This window comes from Pteropus medius, unplaced genomic scaffold (genome assembly GCF_902729225.1).
Source record: "Pteropus medius unplaced genomic scaffold, Ma_sr-lr_union100, whole genome shotgun sequence".
NCBI lineage: Eukaryota > Metazoa > Chordata > Mammalia > Chiroptera > Pteropodidae > Pteropus > Pteropus medius.
Window position 1 is genome coordinate 5,757,171 of NW_024349801.1, and position 23,017 is coordinate 5,780,187.

Below are 23,017 nucleotides of genomic sequence, written 5' to 3' on the forward strand. Positions count from 1 at the left end.
TGGGATTCTATCATCAGTGGACATGTAACCCCTCGGGCCCCTTCGATCCCAGGCTGAGGCCTCCAGTACACCTTCTGCCTTTCTCTGCCTCTTAGCCCTGGAGGACCCCTGTGAGGCCTGAATGTTCTGCCCATTTTCACATCCCTTCTCTCATTTTGTCTTGTGGGAGGTATGGAAGGTGTTATTCCCCGTTACACTGTGGTAGAAACTGAGGCTCAGAGAGGCTAAGCTCTGTGTCTAGGGGTACACAGCTCTGTCAGCAGGGCCACCGCTGGAACTCAGCTCCAAGCCTAGAGCACTGTCACACCCTGGACAGCTGGACCTCTGCTTAGACCTTAACTCAGGTGAGAAGCACGGTCACCTGGTTTCCAAACCAACCAGGTGCAAGGAAGGGCTGGGAGGAGTTTCCACCAGAAAGGGGGCCGCAAGCCCCTCCCTGGGGCAGTAGAATGGAGGAGCAGAGGGTCCCGGAGTCAGCAGGGCCTGGTTCAAATCCCCACTATGATACAAACAACGTGCATGCAGGGGCAGTTTCTGGGTTGTTCTCCTCCGTGTCTCAGACTGAAACTGTGACAGGCAGCAGATATCATAATTCAAACATAACTTTACATGTAAGCAAAAGGAAAAAGCACTGCCAACTAAACCGATCGATGCTTTCAAACCTATTTCAAACTTCTTAAAAACCTCTTTCAGACTTATTAGATGTAGATTTTAATCATGTATCATTCTTGTACATACATCAAAAAGCACTGCCAACTAAACCGATCGATGCTTTCAAACCTATTTCAAACTTCTTAAAAACCTCTTTCAGACTTATTAGATGTAGATTTTAATCATGTATCATTCTTGTACATACATCAAGAAAACACAAATGAAATCATGGGATTAGAAGGTATTTCCTCGGTTATCATTTTTGGATCCGATCCCTCCGAATCACTTTCCCATGCGGTGTTGCCAGTCCCCGAGTTTTTCTGCCAGTGAGGCCCTCTGAATTCCCGAGAGCACCGGTGACACAGAATTTCCTGGAAAGCGGTTCCTCTGTGCCGGGAAGTTTCCACCAAGCTGCTTGTACCCGAACTACATGGTTCAACGTGTTCGCATGTAGGCAGTGATGCCTGCTGTCTGCTGGCTGTGGCTGTGACGCTTCCCAACTTCAGGAACAGGGACAGGTGAAAAAACTTATCCATACTGGATTCACCAAGAAAAGGAAGTTAGTGCTTGGTAAAGATTTCTTGACAGAATGAATGTATAAATGAGTGAATGAATAGGTGATGAGTGAGTGGGAAAGTTAATTAATTACCCTGAACCTTAGGGGAAATGCTCCAGTGGAACTTATGGATGAGTGAAGTCATAGAAATTATTTGGGTTTCAACCAGAGGTTCTCGACTGGGGCAGTTGTGCCTCCAGGGGACTATTGTGACAAGATAATAACAAGGCATTATAACCATGCCCACCGAGCACTTACCGTAATCTATCATACCACACAATCCTCCCCGGCAACTCTGAAAGGCAGCTATTCTTATCACACCCACTTTACAGAGGAGGAAACTGAGGCTCGGAGAAGGTAAGCGTCTTGCTCGGGATTAGAACCCAGATCGCCCAGTCTCCACTCTCTCTGCCCCATCTCACGAGCAGCACTCCAGAAGTGGGGATGAGCTCAGCCCTGTCCCCAGAGCCCTCTGCAGAACTGCACACCAACAGTGTCCCCTTCTGGGCCTCAGTGGCTGGAGGGATGTGCTTTGACAAGCCAGAACTAGCAGAATAGTTGGGTCTCTGGAGCCAGAGCTGTGGGTAGGACAGACGTGGCTGTGTGACTCGGGTAAGTTCTTTTAGATCTTTGACATTCACTTGTTTCCTTATCTGAGAGCTGCAGTCCCTTAGACCCACGGTCCTCAGCCCTGATGAGCCTTGCTGCTTGTTAGATCCCGTCCCTGCCAGAGGCTTCAGCCAACCCCAGGTCCAGGTTCCTTCCAGACCAGTGAGATCCACCCTCCAGGAAAGGTAGGGCTCTGGGCATTTCATGGGTCACCCAAGCCGTAACCTCTGACTTGTCTCACAGAAATCACTTGCATAAATTCCGCAGTGGGGTTTGTGCCTGGAATGGAAGGACAAATTTCCCTGAAATGCCTCCTGGTGGATCTGCCATCCTTGGGTGAAGCTGCCTTTCTTTTCCATCAACATGAAGGTCAAAACCTCCCCCAGGTAGTGTGACAGATGCCCACTTTATACGCGTTTTACATGAATCGCTTGACTGTTTTTCACTCATGTTCCACGCACAAAAACAAAATAAAAAACAAGAAAAGAATTCCTGAGCAATATGAATGTAATATGAATATGAAGGCCCATCAGCTATCAATCTCTACTTTAAACTGGACTCGGAGCGTTTTCCAGGAGAATGTGGATTGTATGGGGGGGCGTGGGGGGTGGTAGGTGTAAAGCGTAAGTGGGGAAGGCAGGGGGGACACGGACAGGAGTGCTGCTTGTTTTTAAAATATGAGTACTCAGGTGTTGTCTCCACATAAACCCATTTTGGAATTAAAAAGGTTGAATCCTGCTGAACGATTTATTAACACCAATCACCATGGGCTGTTTTGAAAGTAGGCTCTGGAGTAAATGGAATCATTTCCCCCACAAGCCTGTGTATGTACGTGTTCGTTTTTGTGCAGACACTGTTGAGATTTGAATCATGTAACACAGTAGTCCCCAATCTTTTTGGCACCAGGGACCGGTGCTCCTACGAGAATCTAGCGCCTGATGATCCGAGTCAGAGCTGAGGCGGTGATGCTAGCGCTGGGGAGCGGCTGCAAATACAGATGAAGCTTCCCTCACCTCCTGCTGTGCGGCCTGGTTCCTAACAGGCCATGGCCCTGTACCAGTCCACCTCCTGGGGGTTGGGGATCCTTGACCTACACCATTTGCAATTGAATATGCAAGCCCCTGGCTCAACAATTGCTAAGAATCTCATTACACCAAGCAGAGAGCCCTTCCGAGTGACCGCACGGGCTCCCAGCCCTGGAACCTGCCCTGGTGAGACTCAGGCTGCTCAAGACCCTCAGGAGGTGGCACCAAAGTTACCATCTTGGGACCACGACACGTCGCCTTATCTGACTTCCTTCCCCTCCCATCCCAGCTTTTCCCAAGAACTTTTCTAATGTCGCTTTCAACGCATCCTCTTCCCCGAGTCTCCTAACTAAAATGTGCGCAGGTGGCCTGGCTACTCCTAGGTTCCAGAAGCAGAGCCGGGCTGACACCCAGCAACGTCTAGCCTGCCTCCCACCCCCAGGAGCCAATGGCGTCAGCACACCCGATTTAAGATTATCAGGTGGTCAAAACTATGAACCACGTGTGAGTAGATTAAGTTCATTTCCATTTTATGATGAGCGAATATATTTTGAGAACATTTGGGTTGGGTTCATAATTGCCAGTCATACTTAGAAGAAACCTGTAAATAACAAGATATTGAACTCTGTCTTAGAAAAGGGCTTCATGCTCACAGGGCAGCGACTTCTTCCCAGGGCGGGATCTGTGGGGCTGCAGGGTCAAATGAGATTCCTAGGAGTGCCTTGTTTCCAGGATGGCGAAACAGGGTCCCAGTGCTGGTAAACAGCTCCCACAAAGTCACCCAGCCAAGTTGGGACCGCGCTGGGGTTGAGAGATTGGTGTCCCGTCTCTAAGCATCTCTGGGGTCATGCTCTGCTGAGCTGGGCATAACCACTGCGGGTCGAATCATTTTTACCAACTGTTTCCGAGGCTTAGCGGAAAGTGGAGGAATGTTTTTTCAAACTGTCTGAAAAGAAAGCAAAGAAGGAATGAATATGAGCCACTGCTTGGGAAGAACATGGGGGTGACGATCTGTGTAATTCCCTCTTCCTCCTCTCCCGCCAGACACCAGGAAGATGAGAGTTTCTGCTAAGACTAGATTCTTAACTCACTGTGAAGTCTCCATGGGGCCCATCTTATTTAGTTCTTGACACATCTGTCTCATCATTCCCATTTTATAGATGAGAAAACTGAGGCTGGAAGAGTCGAAGTCATTTGCCCAGGGTCACATGGTGGTAGAGCAAGAATTTAAACCCAGGTCTGGCTGGCTCCTAAAAGCCACATCCTAAACCGCCACTCACGTTGTTCTTCCCTTCTGGCCTCCCGCACTTCCACGTGTAAGGTTCACAGTCCTCGGGTGGGTCAGACCCACTGCAAAGACTGTTCCTGTCACCAGCTAGTAATAGACATGCTGGCATCAATCCCCGCTGGCTCTAGGTTTTCCTGGCGGACTCACGATTGAATATTCTGCGATGTTTGCCTTTCAAGGACATTCTGGGGAAATCACTCGCTTTCAAGAGGTTTTGTTTACCACGTGTAGACAATCCGCTTTCACAGGGAATGAGTGAGTATTGGGCTTTATCCACTGAGACTCCTCCAGTCACTGCGATCCCACAGCCCTTCACACTCGTCTGCATCTCACCTCGGACAGCATCTGAGAGCAGAGCCTGTGGCTAACCTGTAACCTCCTCTGGTGCCGGCCTCCCCTCCATCACTCATCACTCAGTTTCCACCCCAGCGGTCTCCCTGTGGCTTCTTTGAGCCAAGATATTTCCTGCCTCGGGGTGTTTCTCCTTCTGGCTCCTTCTGCCTGGGCATCTGTTCTCCAGGTCTCCCCAGGGCAGCACCTTTTCTCCTGACCCCCATCTGAAGCAGCTCCTCGTCCCCATCCCCTGACCCACTTGAGGACTGTGAACCTTACACGTGGAAGTGCGGGGGCCAGAGCGGAAGAACACAGCTGTGAGTGGCGGTTTAGGACGGCTTTTAGGAGCCAGCCAGACCTGGGTTATTTTAAATTCTTGCTCTACCACCATGTGACCCTGGGCAAATGTCTTCAACTCTTCCAGGCTTAGTTTCTTCATCTATTACTCTGCACCACATCACCTGTCCTTTTCCTTCACGTGTTGCAGTCTGTCACTTTCTCGTTGACATACTCATTGACTTGTTAGTCTCCTACTGAGGGATGTTAGAGGCCATTAGGAGCTCTGTCTGCTCTATTCACTGCTACCCACAGCACAGCTCCTGAATGACTGCTGAGCAACTAAGCACAAGTTTATCATAGAGTTGGCATTTGATTGTCTCACGTGACAGAGGGAGGGAGAGACAGAGAGACAGACTTCATGGGACAATGGAGGACTTGTCTGCCCGTTCGTACAGGCATTAGGGCAAGGGGATGGAAAGGTAAGTTACAACCCAGTCGAGTCTTTGGGTTTAGGTCCAGAGGGTACAGGAGCTTCCACTTCTGATAACACACGAAGTTCTCATATGTTCACTTTAAAATTATAAGGGAGTTTAAAATTCCACCTGCAGGTAAAGCCCCATTCTTTACCCTCCCACTAGTCAACATCATGATTAAAGCTCCCTAGGACACCTGGCTGCCCCAGATCACGCCACTCCATGACCTCATCACTCCTCCCACTTACCTGCGTCCCTAACTTTATTGAAAGTGCCTCTGTTGTCCTTTTCCATGTTCTGCCACATTTTTGGAGTCACCTTCTACAAAACAACACAACACAACACAACACAAAACAAAACAAACAAACAAAAAAAACACTAGAGCTCAGTCAGGGCAGGCATGTCAGTTTCTGCTCAAGTGAAGTCCAAATACCTTGGCCTTGCCTGGCGCCCTAGCCCGGTTCTCCCTTCTCCTGCAAATGAGGTCACCCAGTCCCCACTTATGCAGCCTCTCACTTCTCCTCACCATGCCTCACCACCTGTGTGGTCTGGCCCCGCCCACATTTCTGGCCTCATCTCCTGCCACTCTCCCCATCACTTACTAGATACTCCAGCTACAGCGATAGCCAAGTTGCTTCCAACCTCAGATTTTTACACTTGCTGTTATTGAAAAACCACTTGGGCTTATTAATGTTTGAATTTTCTGCTCGATATTAGCTGTGTGATGGCAGGGACTGGGTCTGCCATGTTCACGGATGTAACCCCAACTGTTAGCACAGAATAAAAATAGAATGAAGAATGAAGAAGCACAGAATGCTTGCTAAATGCTTAATCAAAATGTGATGAATAGGCAGATAGATGATTGAATAAATTATGAGATGGGTAGATGGATTGATGAATGAATGAATTATTGAATGGATCATGAATGGATGGATAATTAAATGAATTATTGGATGATGGATGGAATGACTGAATGAATTTTTACATAGATGGATGGATGGATGGATGGATGGATGGATGGATGGATGGATGGACGGACGGACAGATGAATCAATGGATAACTGAATGGAATAACGGTGTCAGTCACATTTTTCAATTCTGCAAATGAAGGTAGGAACGATTTAAGAATCTCCAGTCCCAGGTTCTGATGTTTAGCATGAAACCATAATTGCTATGAACCCCTCTTTGATTCATACCTCCTCTGCCCACCATTAGACAACAGGTCTTTTCCTTTATTTCCCAACCCCAGTTTCTGTGTTGTCTCCTATGAGGCATCCCTGAGCTGCTGCTTCAGTCCTTGTCTTAGTCACATGTCTAGATGCTCCCCCCCGCCCCCAGGCCTGGGCCTTGCTCCTGCCAGGACCCTCCTAGCCTGCAGCCTGACATGGCTCCGGCCCATGTTGGATGCCACCTGGAGGACATCCCAGGTTGGAGGAGAGATTTTCAACAACAGAAGCATCTTGGCATCCCACCACCCATCCCATCCAAAAGTGCCATTTGATGGCATAAAAGAACCTGGGGAGAACACGGCCATTTGCCTTCTTAGCAGCTTCAAACTGTAGCTCTCATAATAGTTGATAGAATTTTATTTTTCTTCTTCACCCAAGAAATGCTCATTGTTCTTTTTAGGACCCTCTGCAAATAATGTTTTTTTTCTCTTACCTGGATACTCTTTGTAAAATGTGTGTCGTAGAAGTCGCCCATCTGGAAAACAAGTGAGAGAATTAAACACCTTTCAGGAAGTTTATAAGACCCAAACTATTTTCATAATTATACTAAGGAATTATTTATGTATTTCACTCTCATTCTCTTGAGGCCGTTCAGCAGAATTTTCCAGAGGCTACATGACTTTCATGTTGCAGCCGATCAAATGCAGAAGCAGATGTGAGAATCCAGTTCTTTTCTCTTAATTCACATTTAGAATTGTAAAAATGTAACACCGTGCTGCTCTTCTATTTTTTGTGTGTGTGTTGGTAAATATAGTTATTTTTAAGAAAAAAATGTTATTTCTGTTTACTACCTAATGAATTTACCATTGTCATTTTAATGAATTAACATGTAATATTTTTAATGTCTCCGCTTTAGTTTCTAATATCCACGGCCACATGAAGGAGAGTTCTGTAGGATCCTCAATACTTTTTAAGTACAAAGGGGTCTTGAGGCCAAAAAGTTTGGGAACTGCTGTCTTCACAGATGAACGGGAAGCGAAATTTTAGCATGTTGTTCAGCAAACATCATTACAAAATATGTTCACACGGGGAGTAAATGGTGTTTTTTCAAGTTCGTTCAAAAGAGACTCAAGTGTCATTTCTACAAATGACAAAGTAACTCCAGATTGAATTTTCACTCGACTGCTTCACTAATCCTCTCTGAGCCTCAGTTTTCTCACCTGGAAATGGGCATAAACGGGCATAAAATCGTGAGAATCAAAAGCAATAACGTCGGGTACGAAATGTATATACAATATTAAAAGGAATCCTATAAAATTGCCGTTTTTCTGAGTAAAAAGTGGTCAACTCTTGGCAACCTCATACATCTCACATCACCAAGAATTCCCACTACATAATTCTCCCTTTTGATTGTCATTAACCTCACCTCCTCCTGCAGCCCCCACACTATCCCAACAGTAAAACCCTTGGGGGAGACTGGAACTCTGGCTGGGACACACGTTTCACGTGGCAATGTCTGCCACCAGTTAGCTCACTTCTCCCCATCAGTGCACCAGCCTTTCCGGACGGCTATGACGTTAAAAATCACACTCATGCACCTGAAACTCAGTTATGCCAATCATACCTCCACTGAAAAATCACCTCTATGCAATAGCTGGACCTTTTGTTTCCTTTGGTTCTGTGTCCATCCTAATAACCACCCGAGTGTTTAGGACCAGCGCTGGTATTTATTGTACATGGCGACAGAGCCCAAGGGAGGTGACTCTCAGGCGGATACCTTATCAGCAGCCTTGGGGAGGTGGATAGCTTATCAGCACTAAGATGAATTTTAGGGTTTTTTCCATGCCGGAGGCTCTCTAAAACACTCCTGTTCCACCTGTCTTCCTGAGGATGAATTCTGGCCCGTAATGCCTGTTCAAGGTTATGTGATCTTACTTTATTCTTCTCATGACACAGACGTGAAGTCATTTGTCAGAGGTGAGCACAGGGCCCCGTCGCCCACTTCTTGGGCCTGGACACTCAGCCTCTGAGTGATCTTGAACCCATTCAGAAAAGAACACTGATTCCTTTGACCCTGCTCTCCAAAAAAATCAGATTTACTACATGTTTCAATGTTCATTTTCCTCTTGAGAAAGACACGAACCCCTCAAATGCTGGATTCCAGACTGATGGACTATAAAACCTGAATGATCATCAGTCCGCTCTAGAAGCTGGCTCTCGGAGGAGACTGGCATCTTAGGTGTGGGCATGAGATCTGCGACTTATTCTCAAATAGTCCCAAAAAATAAATATGTAGATTTATATGGAGAGAGAGTGGGGGTTGGGAGGAGAGAGAAAATGATAAAGCAAATGCAGCAACATTGTAACAATTGGTGAATCAGGGTACAGGGTCCAAGGTACTGTTCTTGTCACTTTTCTGTTAGTCTGAAATTATTTAAAATATGTAGTTTTAAAAAAACTTAAATAAAAGGTTTCTTCTTTGGTTGCCCTGGGTCAAGAGTGCCCACTCCGCACTGCCCCCCAACCTTTGCTCCACAAAAAGTTATTGGGATTTGGGGTGTCTACAAACTCCCTATTAAGTACCAACAATTCTTGCTAAGTGACAGCCCCGCTCTGGGGACAAGGCTAGGAATTTCACTTACATTTCCATCTGTAAGGCTCAGATTGTTCCTGTGTGAGGGGGAGCAAACACACATGCACGCACACCACACACGTACACGCACACACACACATGCACACACTCGCAGGCTTTGGAGCAGGTGGACAGGCTTGGAATTCCCACTCTGCTCCTGTCAACTGTGTGCACTGTCTAGGCAAGGTCTCGAACGCAAGTCCTCCCTTTTCCATAAGACAGAGACGATAGCTGTGTCCATTCATTGAGGATCTACTATGTGTTGGGTGCTGCTTTAACCACCTTACAGGTGTTCTCTTATTCAAGACTCATAACCACATCCACGAAGAAATGACTGTTGTGACCATCATGAGCTCCATTTTACGGGTGAAGAAACTGAGGCTAAGAAAGGTGAGGTTACCTGCCCAAGGCCACCAGGGAAGAAAGCCACAGGATTTGAACTTGTTTTAGTGGTTCTGAGCCTTCACTCTTAATCATATGTGACACTGCATTCTGGTTATATTTCTCCTTTTATAGGCTTATGATAAAGCTTAAAGACAGCATCCCTGAGGTGCTCGGCCAACAATAGGCATCATTTAATTGCTCTCTTTGCTTAGTTCCATCCTTGAAGTGGGTCTCATATAACTGAATAAGCAAGACCAGGGGAATGAGAAAGGCAAAGTAGTTCCAGGACTTTTCAGTTACAAAAATGACATTACAGTCCAAATAACTCCTGACTCACCCCACAGCTCTCCTTTGACAAAGGCTGTTCCTTCCACCCTCCAGCCCTGGTCCTACAGACTGGCCTGCCCTTGGGGTTTTGCATCTGATGGACCACATGCCCCATCTACCTAAGGTGTGATTTGGTGTCTAGAGATGAACGATGACACAAATAGCGGAGATTCTGTTCTGTGCCTGTGAAGCGAGAGGCATGGTAGCTAAATGATCACGAGCCCACTTTACAGATAAGGAAAATGAGGCCTGGAAATGTTCTATTTGTGCCACACAGTAGCGAGGGCCCGAGTGGCCACTGGAATCCAGGCCGTCCGGCTAGAGAACCTGCTCATAACCTTAAGAAGCAAGTGGAATGCAGAAAAACTCACAAAGATACCTAGTTGTGAAAAGTTCAAATCCTTTTATAGGCAATTTTTTCAAAGCTCAGAATTCCAGGGATCAGGATCCTCAAGATAAGTTCTAATGTCTCATAATTTTATTATTTGTGATGATAATAATACTAAATGTCTAACTGACTTAATGTGCATGTCTTTCTTGCAACACTTCCGAGAAATAAATTCTCAAATCAGGACAAAAAACGCGTTGGCAGATCGGCACCCCGATGCATTCTTTTGGCCAATAGGGTCGCTGCAATTATCCTCGATTGTGACCGAAGGTGCTGTCCTCAGCTATTAGGGCTCAGAGATGTAGAAGTGGGGAAGCAGCCCTGGAGCATGTGGACTCAGAGTTCCAATGGGCTCCACTTTGATTAGGACCCTACATCTCCCTGAAGTTCCAGATTCTTCTCTTCCCACATATTTCTTCCAAATCCACACCAAACCTCTCGACCTTATGCCTTATCTGAGGCACACATGAGTTCGAGGTAACCCCAGGAGTCCTTGCTCTGTCGTCCTTGCCCCTCTTTGGAAAATGATGCCAACTAAAGTGACACTATTCATGCCCCTCACTCTCTGTCTACTGCATCCCCCCCACCAAAAGACAGAGACTCATTAAGTCGCACTGAATGATCCTAGCAGAAGTTAAGGGTTCTCAGACAATTAAAAAATAGATATATAGGTGGATATGAAACATCTGATGTTTACTGAGCACCTAGATCTCTTGTCTCTGCTTCGAGGCCTTTCCATGCATGATTTAAACTAATTCCCATAACGGCGTGAGGGGATCCCATTTTACAGATGGGGAACTTGAGGCTCAGAGATTGAAGCACTTGACTCAAGGTCAGCCAGCTAGAAGGTGACAGAACTGGGGTTTGCAGACAGCCTGCTGACTCCAGGGCCTGCGTCATGTGCAGGCGACGGGGAAGGGTGGAAGATTTGAAAGGAGGAGAAGGGGAGTAAGAAGACAGGAGGGGCTCTGGGCCAGGCTCGGGGGCCAGTGGTTTCTTCTGCAACAAGTCTCCCGTGTGGGGGGTTACAGGGAGCGTGGGGTTGGGGCAGGGGCTAGGAGCAGGGCTTGTGCACCCACACTCACCTGCCTGCCGGCGCTGCTTGACGCACTGTCCACGGTTCGGGATGCCCTCAGCCATGTCACCTGGGCTCAGGATGTGGCACTCGTAGCCTGAGGGACAGAGAAGTGGCTCTGCCCCGTCCTCTGTGGTACTGCAAGCCTCTGCTGTGGAAAGGACACAAGCCAGGATCTCAGGGGCAGCCCCTCCCTGGGGGCAGTAAATGCACATTACCCAAGAGAGGCCACCCTCATCTTCACCCTCCAGGTTCCAGGCTGTGCCTTGGGTCTCCCTCACAGTGTCATGTGTGTGCACATGCACATATGCACACGCACACACGTGCGAAGTCCAAAGTCACATGATCCTAAATGTATTCTCACGTGCACTGTAACACATATACATATATGTTCACCCGCACACCCTGAAACGTAGGTGTTCACATTTAGTCACATGTGTATGCACATGTTCTCACACACACATTTTCACCACCCTACAAGTCCTAACACACGTATACATACTACACATACAGCCACCCACACACGTTCACAAGCAAACAAATCCCGCACACACACAAACACTCATTCTCACACTTACAGTCGCGCGCATTTAAATGAACACAGATGCACAAATATTCAGACACACACGGCCACACAGCTGCTTGCATAGCTGCATTCCCTAACGGACACAGTCACACACACGGAAGTGTGCAGAATCACAAGCACAGCTGCATGCATGCAACTGTACACGCCTGAACCCCCACTGTTCTCTAGGCCCTGGGCCTGCATATGGTTCTTTTCAGAAACTGCTCCACCCTCCCTGGAGGGGCCTCACCATCAGGAAGCAGAGAACCCCTTATTATGATTTTAGGGATCTGAAAACCAATCTCAAGCCCCTTCCTTCTCAATTCTCCACCAGGAAGGAGGCCTTATTCCCAGGGAGAGTCAAACCCTACACTGTTCTGGGGATGCTGACAGCCTGGCCGAGCCCCGCCATCATCCTTCTCTGCTGGAGCTGGGGAGGCTCCAAGAGGGCTGAGTACTTGGGAACAGGCAGACTGCTGGAGCACAGGCAGCCCCTGCTATCAGTATTCTAGGGGCAGCCTGAGGAGGAGGGATCCTGGCTCTGACATCAGGTCTGGGCTTCATCCTGTAGGTACCTTGTAACACCTCCTCGGGGCCATCCAGGAGCCAGCCGTTGCCACCAAGCCATCGAGGTTTCGGCTGTACCAGCCAATCTAAAACTAACAAAATAATACACGGTTAAGCTGAGGCCCTCCTCAAGTACCTGAGAAACGCCCCAGCCTCTGGGAGTTGGGGAACCTACATTTCATGATGAAACCCAGAGGTTCCCCGGAGGAGGAAAAACTGTGGTTCTTCAGCGCACATTTGTCCCTTCCTTTTAGTAACAGAACTTTAAGTCTCGAGTGGGCACTGGGTGGCCAAGCTGGAGACTATATTTCTCAGTCTCCCTTGTAACTAGGTGTGGCCATGTGATGGAGCTCTGGCCAATGGGAAGTGAGCAGACGTGATGATGTAACTTCTGGTCTTGTCCTTGCATTGATGCCTGTTTGCTCCTCTCCTTCTCTCTCTCCCTCTTCCTGTGGGCTGGGAGCCACTTTGACCATTTGGAGCAACAAGATGGAGGAAACCTGGGTCCCTGGATGATCGTGGAGCAGAACCACCTGCCTGCCACGGACCACCTGTCTACCTCTGATCTATTAACTGAAAGAGAAGTAAACACCTAGTAGGTTAGGCCCCTAGGTTTTTGTTACAGCAGCACAGCCTGTTCTATAACTGACACATTTTTAACTAGAAGAGTGACCCACTCAGTAGTAGACTAAAAGGTCTTCAAAAACCCAAAGCAGAGGTTGAAAGCCCAAATGCCCACAGGGGACAGACAGGTAAGATAAAGGGAAAAAGTAGGCCAGGTAAGACAAACAGGTATGGCAAACTGGAGAGTCTTCCTGTGCCAATGGATCGGCTGTTGGTCAGCTCTGGCCAGCCATTCCCAGTGCTTCCAGAGCTGATTTTTGTTTTACACCATAAATCTGTATTTCGACAAATACAAATCTTCTGGTTTTTAAATGTTGGCAACTAACTTAACAATTTTTAAGCAATTTGGAGGTCAAATAAAACTGGTCTGGGATTACGTTTATGGCCTCTGCTTTAGTTTGAATCAGAAATACGACAAAAATTAAGAGGTTCATGTGCCATTGAAAGTACATAGATGGGTACTGCTTAAAAAACAGCTGGTTAGCTTTTTCTTTAAAAAGCACAAGATGGTTGCTCACATCATGGAAACTGAAACAGAAGAACAGACCAGCAGTCTGTAATTTCCAAACCAGAGGGATGACATGAGATGGTTCTGCAGCCACTATTTCCAGTCTTCTGGCTTTTCCCTCCTTCTTCCTACCACTTTGGGCCACATGATAGAAAATATTTTCAATGCTATGTTTTCCCAATGCATTAATATTTACTATTTGTATTCTTTGCATCGGTCAAAAGCTTCTGAGCAGCAGAGAAATGTATGCATTTTGTTATGCCTTTTGGAGTACTGAAACTTGGTCAAGGCCTCCCATCAACTTGCAGACCCCTAAAGGCCTGGAGGTCCAGAGTCTAACCTCTCTGTTCCCTTGCTAGAATTTCCTGGGATCACCTGCTACATAAATTCCCTGTGCCCCAGTCCTTATCTCAAGGTCTGCTTTTGATAAGTCTCTCCACCCTCTAGGACTGTGTGGATTGCAATGAGGTGTGTAAGCTACTTTGAACAGGGCCTGGTGCATTTCAAGTTATCTGCTCATGACAGATCATGATTCTCAATTCAAAACAATTTTGTTCTAATGCTAGCAAAACCTAGAGATGTGTTCGATTGTCATAATATGTCCAGGTCAGCCCACACCCCACTCAGAATCATCCAATCCCAAATGCCAAGAGTGCCACGGTGAGAAACATTGTGTTAAAGTATTATCATTGTTATTAAGACTAACAGCTCTTTCTCCCGGCCAGTGAAAGCTAGTTGTTTTATTACTTTATGAATCACTGATTCATTGAATAACTTTAAGGTGCCCAGAGACTGTTTTAGATGACGGGGATACGGCAGTGAATGAAACAGACCAAACTCTCCTTATGGGACTGACCTGCAAGTAGCGGGAATAGTCAATGAACAAACAAATAAAATACAATATTCCAGACTGGGCTCTAAAGAAAACTTAAGCAGGGCAGGAGGGTAAGGAACGGCCGGAGGAGGAACTGCAATTTAGAGAGGGAAGTCTTCCCTGAGAAGTGACCATTTCTGGACAAAGATCTGAAGGCGATGAGGAAGTGAGCTGTGTGGGTGTCTGGGGGAAAGATGTTCCAGGCAGTGAGGGAACCCATATATGGGCCCAAGTGCCAGAGCAGGGGCCCCACATCCCTGCACTCAGGACCTAAGGCAGTGGGCACTTCACAGTCAGAAGGCTGGATTGAAATTCTAGTTCTGCCTGCTCTGTTACCTTGGGCAAGTCACTTAGCTTCTCTGAGCTTCAATGTCTTCAGCTATAAAATAGGGCTGATAACAGTCTCTCCACCACCTGGGACTGTATATTAAATTACATAATGTATGGAAAGGACATTGGGAATGTCACGGATAGTTGTACAGCTTGTGCACTGCTCGAAAACACCTGACCTAGGCGGCAAGTGAAGCTAGAATCTCTGTGTCCTGTCACAGTCCAAAGGAAGGGGCACCTTTTTTGACTTGCCCACTTAGAGGGAAGCACCTTTATGTGCTTCTTCCACCAGGAGGGGGCGCCATTTTGTCTCATAAAGGGTTCTGTAGGAGTCAGCCTGGCACTGAGCACCCACTCAGTCTCTGGATAAGAGTCCGTGTTCAAACACAAGAGTAGACTACACTTATGAGCATCATTAAGGGTGCCGAGTCCCTTGTCATCACTGTGACCTCATCTCAAAGAAAATAAAGTGTGGTCATTCTTTCTTTGGCCTTGGGAAGAACAGTTGGGGCCACCTTTGTAATTAAAGCCCAAGGAACCCGCAACCAAAAGGCATAGTCCAAAGGGGCTGTTATTGTCTAAGACTCAGCACCAGGCAGAACTGAGGGTGGAGGGAACTTTACTGCCCCCTCCCACCCACTTAGGGGCACCTTTCCTCCACCCAGGGGCAGGTAGCTGCCCATTCCCCACTGGCTCTCTTCCTTCCCCTCCCAAACCTTGTCTCCGGAAGGAATCTGAAACTCCCTCCCGTCCAAGATGAATTCCTGAGAACTGGTTTCTTCCAAAGGGTTTCACATTAAGATTCAGCAAACATGTTATCGATTTTCTACTCCTAGCCTGATGGAGCCCCAAGCACTTCCTAATGTTCAGACCCCGCTATGGGCAGCATGTTCTCATTTCAGTCCTGTTCGACAGGTGGGAGGCTCTAGGAAGGTGACAGACTAGCCTGTGGATTTGAACCCAGGAGTCTGCATCCCCCTGCCTCTCTGGGCACAGCCGATCCGGACTGCGAAGGTTCCAGGTCTCCATCTCAAATGCCCCCGGAGGCCAGGAATCCATCATGACTGAAGGGCGCCTGGCGCTGTCCGTGGAGAACCGGAGGATCCCTGCTGCCACCTAGGGGCACCTCAGTCTCCAGCAGGCAGTGGCCCCGGGAATGCGGTCCAGTATTTTTAAGAAACCCTGGAAATCCGAATTTTTTGAAAGATCTCCGCCATCTTCACAAGAGCGGGCATTTCCCTGGAACGCACGTTTCCCGGACTGCAGCTCCCGGAAGGCAGCGGCGTCCAGTACATGCAGTTGGATGCTTGCTTAACGAGCCCCGACGTTCCCATTTCACAGGTGGACTCGCCCGGGTGGCCCAGGTTTAAGCTCAGCTGCCTTTCTCCCAGCCGCGACCTCCGGGCGGGGCAGGACAGTTCGGCCGGGCGCCCCACCCCGCCCCCACCTCCCCAGGACCCGGGGCACTTACCTGGCGGGGGCGGCACGGCCTCCAAGCAGGCGTAGGCGCAGCCGTTGTAACAGCAGCGCCGGTGCCGCGGGCACTCGGAGTCGGCCTGGCAGCGCGCCGCCTGGCAGGCGCCGGGGGGCAGCGAGCGCGGGGGCGGCGGGCACCGGTCCGCGCGAGGCTGCCGGGGGCCGCCCGCCTCCTCCGCCTGCGGGGAGAGCGCGGCGTCAGACGCGCCCAGAGGCCGCAGCCAGTCGGGCCGGTGCTAGGTCCCAGCGCTGCTTGGATCTGCGCGCTGCGACCTAGTCGCTGGGCCTCCGAGTCCTGGGTAATCCTAGCAGAACTCGCCTCGGGGGCGTTGCTCTGAGAATTAGCAGATGTTATTTCTCTTTGTAACAGCCTCCAACTGAAATGGCTGTAAGCCTGTCAGCAGCAAAAAGGGTAAATGAATCTGGAGAAGAGTTTATCTGTTAAGCGTCTATCCGGATATATATATTTAAATAGATAAATATATGTCGCATGTGTTATATATATAACAGGGTATATATGTGTGTCTACATGTATATACAAAAACATATATACATACGTATCTTATAATCCATATGTTTATATAGAGTTTTGAGAATTTACAAATCATACATAGAACGAATTCACGCAACTTGGATAATATTGAGCAAAAAAAAAAAAAAGTCACAAGGCAACACGTAGTCTGATTCCATTTATATTTTTAGTTCAAAAAGAGGCAAAGCTAATGTCTGTTGTGAAAAGTTAGGAGAGTAGCCACTTGGTGGGCAGTGACCAAGGGCGGCATGGGAGCGGCTGGAGGCTGGCCCTGTTCTGCTTCTGGATCTGGGCGCTGGTTCATTTTGTATGGATTTATGGAACTGGGCACATGATTTTTTGTGCTTTTTGATATTATGTATCAGTAAAAAGTTAATGAGGTACATCACTTAACACACAGGACATACAGGCATGTGACCAATAAAATAACATGTTAGAGGAGAGGCTGTAAGAATTTGTCACAGCAGGCAACCCACTCTGGGTCTCTGACACCACACCCTATCCATGCTGGGAACACTGTTCTGCTTCTGGATTTGAAAGTGGAGTGTGTGGAGGGCAGGTCTTACACAGCCCTACACACACACACACACACACACACACACACACACACACACACACACACGCATATAGGTTTGCCCTGCCTCCTGGCCTATGCCTAAACTGCTATGGCCATCTAAATGCCTATTTACCTCCCTCCCTCATTCCCCTGCACACATATTTCAAAATCCTGCCACCTGTACTGTCCAAGTAAATAATGCCTGTCTGCAGACTGTAGTATGTAGCCATTAAAACCTGCCCTTAACCTGCTTATGAAAGATCACCGAGATATTATGGTTCATGAAGAAATTATGGTACAGAACAGTTCGTTTGCTATGCACCTAACTATGTTTTAAAATATACATATGCACACACATAATATGCATATATTTGTATAGGCCTAAAACTTTTTTGGAAGGAGATACAAGAACACACAAAAAACTGTTATCAAGAATATTGTCTTGGAGAAGAATTAGGTCCTGAAGCCAAGAGAGATTTCTCCTCATTGTATACTCTTTTGTGCTGGTTATATGTATGTATGTGTGTGTGTGTGTATATATATATATACATATGTATATATATACACATTATATGTATGTGTGTGTGTGTATAATATATATATATATATATATATATATATATATATATATGCATATATATGTTACTTTTCATTGGGAAGAATTTTAATGACAGGAAAAACATTTATGTATTAGCAAAAAAAAAAAAAAAAAAGGGCAAGATACAAAATGTCATACGCCATATGATCTCGACTAAAAAGGTCAAGGATTCCTAAATACCCTTTGCGCGCCGCTACTATAGTGGCTGCAAACTCCATGCGCTGCTCCTAATGCCCTCTAGGGGGCGACAGGCCATCGAGAAGAGGTCCGAGCAGGCGCTTCTTTGAGTTGGTGGAATCTCAGAATCAGTGGTTTTGTGGGAGAGTAGGGGAACAGCTTGGGAATGATGGGGCTCTTGGCCCCTCCCTTAGCTTCACCCAGAGAATTCATCTTTTCTCCTCTACATAGGTTATTAAACTTAGGAAAAGTAAAAATGAACACAAAACACATTCAGCCGAGAAGGAAAAGAAGGCCTCAGAAGATTGGTGGTGCTTCCCCAAACAAAGGGAAGACCTGAGCATGAAAATCCCAACTCCTGGTTCATTCTCCGCTCTGCGTGGTCCCCCTAATTCCAAGTGCCATCGTGAATAATTTCCAAGCTGCAAGCAGGGGACATAATCCTACGCCATTAGCTCTTAGTTCATTTTCTTCAGAATTAATGACACTGGACCCATGGTGGGGCCCTACTGTTTTAATCCTAATCCAACGTGACAATTGCCCCGGCCTCCTTTGGAGGGTCGTGAGGAATGCCCTTGCATGGTCTGGAGGGGACGGCTGATTTTTCCGCCTAGCCTGTTTTTGCATCAAGCCTCATTTAGGAAATTTAGTGGAACCTGGAGATCAGAAGTGAAAAACTTTTCACCCACCTGTGACTCCTCCCAGTCCAGTGACTCCCTAATGCCACCCCTAATGGGGGGTATATAGAGAGATCAATTTTAGATGTGCCACTGCTCTCCAAGTAAAGTTCAAATGTCGTTTCTCAGAATTTGGAGAGAACAAAAGAGATAAGCGCCTTAGAAGTCAAATCTCCCAAGTTATTTACATGGTGCCGGCAGAGCCACAAACAACAGATGGTGGAGGGTGATAAAGAACTGATTTCCCTGAGGGGCCTAGATTAAAAGATTAAATGTTTTGAAAAATATTTCATATCCTGCAAGGTGATAGTCAGAGAAGGTCCTTAACAAAAGATGTGTCCTGGAGTTCTGAGAAAGAACCTGAATTTTATTAAAGAAATAGATAGCTCACACTGGAATGGCTTCCCAGCCCACGAGGATTAAAAGGTTAAAAGCCAAAGTCCTTGGCCTAAAGGCCAGACCCCAGACCCAAGCTGCCCCTGCCCTCTCCAAGAAAGAATCCAATCTCCAGAGTTCTCTCCCACCGCTCTCTCCCTCGTCCATTCCTGTCCAGCGCCATGGCCTCGCTGAGGTCCCTGGAATGTGAAAAGCCCAGTCCTACTGCTGGGCCTTTGCACAGGCCGTGCCTCTCACCCTGGCTGCGGCCTTTATGGAGCTTCAAACCCCTGATCACTGAGGGAGCGCTGTGTTTGACCACAGCGCTCATCGGTATATTGTTTTTCTTCCCCTACAATGTGCTCTCCTTAGGGGCTCAGTTTTGTTCCCACCTGTGTGCCTAGCACCTACACTCTCTGCAGCCCCAGCCAGCCCTCCCTTCCATTGCCACTGAGCCGAAAATAAAATAATGGCGTGTCGAATCCTTCTGAGAATGAGGCAGCTCTCCCCAGACTGACAACAGCCTTTGTGAAAATTCCAGGGTAACCCGTGATTTCCATCTGTTATTTCCATCCTCGCTAAGAGCTTGTATAGCAAGTCCACTTCCAAACAGCTACCGGACATTCATTTAGTGTGCCACTCAGGCAGGCACTGTCCAGTGTTGCATGCCTTACTTGGATCAAAACGAGCTCCTTAAGGTTGTTGGCCTGGTGGCTATTTTCTGTTTTGGGAGGAGATCATCTCGGAGGCATCTGTAAATTCACAACACCATTCTGCTGCCGCTTCCTCAGGAAGCAGGTTAGGAAAATGCCAGTTCTGACTCCTTTGGTGGGAAGCCCAGTTCTGCAAGTCCAAGTTTGGATGCCACTGAAGCAAATGGCCTCGATAAATAAATAATGGCACATTCGTACCTTGGAACACCACGGAAACTTTTGAAAAGAGGACACAGACCTACCATATTAACATATTCACCGTATAGCATTCAATGAAAAACGCAAGGTACAAAACAGCAAGAATAAGCTAGACACAATTCCACATACGGTATGACTCCATTTATATGAAATGTCCCAGATGGACAAGTCCAGAGACAGAAAGCGGATTGGTGGTTGCCAGGGGCTGGTGGAGGGAGAATGGGGAGCAGCTGCTCAATGGATCTGGGGTTTCCCTTTGAGGTGAAAGAAATGTTGTGGAACTTGACAGAAATAATGGTTGCACAATATTGTGAATGGACTGGATGCCACTGAATCGTACCCTTTAAAATGCTTAGTTTCATGTTATGTGAGTTTTATCTCAATAAAAAACTTAAAAAACATTATGAATAAAATATCATTAAGAAAAAAATGTGTGTCTAGTATAACTGCTTCATGAAAAAGTATAGGTCACACATACCCCAAAATGTCAACAGCCCTTATGTCTCGGAGGAAGAATTTAGATCGCTTTTATTTATTTATAACTTTCTGGATTGTCTCAATTTCTTTTACAGTAAACATTATTTTTATAATCAGGAATAAAATTGAAACCATTTCCATTTAAGGAGAAAGAATCCAATCTCCAGAGTTCTCTCAATTTATTCGAGCCCCTCCTTCAGCGCTCCCCACCCCCTTCATTCCGACACTAAGAGCCTTCCGGTCTTTGGAATGTCCCAGAAACTTAACGGCCAGACCAATAAAAGTGCACCAGGACCGGTCTGCTGGGTGCAGGAAGAAAGCCAATTTTCCTCTAAGTATTACTTGCTCTTCCTCTGGAATTTGGACGTCAAAGACCTAAAATGTGTCTCTCCCTGTGACAGAGGGCTTAGAGTTCAGTGTGCGTTGACGAATGCCGTTTCTTGACGCCCTGGGACCTCAGCGTCCAGCTCTGGGAGCTCAGTTTGGTGCACAGCTAATGGGACTTCCTTTGAGAGGACCTCAAAAACCAGTCTCTTACACTGGAGACAGCCCCATCTCCGTGCATGTCTGCAGACTCAACCGACTCCTTCAACTGGTGTCCGCTGGGCACAGCTGTGCACCTGGAAGTCTTTTAGAACTTTCCATCCCTTCTATCTTGTTCCGGAACGTTTTAATGTAATTTGTTCATTCATTTAAAGGTAAATTAATAACTCCCAGGGCTGGGTACAAGGAAAGCTGAGCTGAACTAGACGATGTCCCTGCCTTCACATGCCTCAGCTCCAGGACAAGTGACAAACACCAAACAAAACATCACATGGATAAAGCAAACTAATTGCGTTTTTTGTCATCTGCAAAAGTAGTTAATGAAAAACTAAACCAAGTCACAATAAAGAAACGAATCATTCCATATAATAATAATGGAGCTAAATCCTAAGAAGAAGTCGAAATATTATGAAAATGTTTGAAGAGACTCTAAAGGAACTGTTTAGGGAGACCAGGAAAACAAAGTATGATCAAATTTTACATAACATATATTTTATCATAATATATTTTATATATTTATTGTGATAGATACATTTATTGCGATAAGTTACATAAAATTTGCTGTTTTAACCATTTTTAGGTGTACAATTCAGTGGCATTAATTAAATTCACAATATTGTGCAATCACCACCTCTATCTATTTTAAAAACATTTACATCACCCCAATTAGAAATTATATTCTCCTTAAGACATTTTTCCACATTTCCTTCCCCAGGCCCTGGCAACCACTAATCTACTTTCTCTCTGTGAATTTGCCTGTTCTGGACAGTTCATACAAATAGATCAAACAATATGCGGCCTTTTGTTACTGGCTTCTTTCACTGAGTATGTTTTCAGGGTTCATCCACCTGTAGCCTGTGTCATCAGCACTTCCTTCCCTTTTTTTTTTAAAGGCTGAATAAAATTCCACCGTGTGGATAGACCGTTTTCATTTATCCATTCTGAGCTTATGGACATTTGGGCTGTTTCCATCCTTGGCTACCGTGACAAGTGCTGCTATGGACAATGACAGTTTCCCTCTGCTTCCCTGCCTCCCTCTCACGTGCACACTCCCAGGTTATAACCACACAGGACACTGAATACTTACCCCCTTGCTTCTTTCTACCTGGAATTAATTTCGGGACTAGAACCCCAGGTGGGAAAGCCAGGTCTAGAGAAAAGAAAGTGAACGGCCCAAGATCACCTCCATAATCATGTTATCCATTTACTTTTCCTTCCTTCCATTTATCTGCCCAAACAGCCAGCTCTTCCCCTCATTCTTAAAATGTTTCTGAGTGTCTGTGATGGGCCAGGCTCTGTGCTAGACACTAGGGTATGGCCAAGTCTGCAGTGGAATTGCTTCATTCGGGCATACCATTTCCCCTCTCTCTGCAGGGCCTTGGCCATGAACACTCCAGGGCCCACTGAGCAGCAGCCTCTGCTCCTCCAGACAGAAGCATCTTAGTGGTCTTGGTGATGAGGTCCTAGAGGGTAAAATCTCACATTTGTCAAGGAGTGAGGAAAGTCCCCAGGACTCCGAGGATGTGGTGATAGCTTCTCCTGTCCCTTGGCCAGAATGATGTGGGGCGAGTCACTCCCCATTGTGACCTTGATGTCCACATCTGGGGAATGTCTATCATCAGGATTACTGGTTGCAAGCAACAGAAACTGATTGCGTTTGTTCCCAGAAGCAGACTCTATGAGTGTTCCTGTGGCTGTGCTAACAAAGCCCTACAAACGGAGGGCCTTAACAGAGCGTGTCTCTCACAGCTCCGGAGGCCAGAAGTCGGAAACCAAGGTGGCAGCCGGGTGGCTCCTTCTGGAGGCCGTGAGGGAGAATCTGATCCCCCTTCCTCTCCCAGCGTCTGGTGGCTCTGGGCAATCCTTGGGGTTCCTTGGCTTGCAGAGGTATCACTCCAGTCTCTGCCTCTGCCTCACTTGTCCCTCTCCTTGTGTGTCTCTGTTTCTGTGTCTCTCCTCAACGTGTAAGCTCACTAGCCAGTATTCGATTAAGGGCCCACCTTACTCCAATATGTCTTCATTTTAATTAATTAATATT

The 23,017-nt window shown here is 46.9% G+C and overlaps 1 protein-coding gene across 5 annotated transcripts in view; it reads right to left on the reverse strand.

Moving 5' to 3' along the window:
• Positions 1-3,350: 3,350 nt before the first annotated feature.
• WFDC1 (WAP four-disulfide core domain 1) overlaps positions 3,351-23,017 on the reverse strand; it is a 24,771-nt gene continuing 5,104 nt past the window's right edge. For 4 of the 5 annotated variants that reach the window (XM_039888775.1, XM_039888774.1, XM_039888773.1 and 1 more), the window contains 6 exons: positions 16,129-16,312; positions 12,330-12,413; positions 11,200-11,340; positions 6,877-6,918; positions 5,463-5,535; positions 3,351-3,787 (listed from right to left, as the gene is read on the reverse strand). In XM_039888775.1, the coding sequence (XP_039744709.1) occupies positions 5,477-5,535; positions 6,877-6,918; positions 11,200-11,340; positions 12,330-12,413; positions 16,129-16,312 (510 nt within the window). In that variant the 3' untranslated portion in view covers positions 3,351-3,787; positions 5,463-5,476. The remainder of the gene's footprint in view (positions 3,788-5,462; positions 5,536-6,876; positions 6,919-11,199; positions 11,341-12,329; positions 12,414-16,128; positions 16,313-23,017) is intronic. The other variant, XM_039888772.1, reaches the window with a different exon arrangement.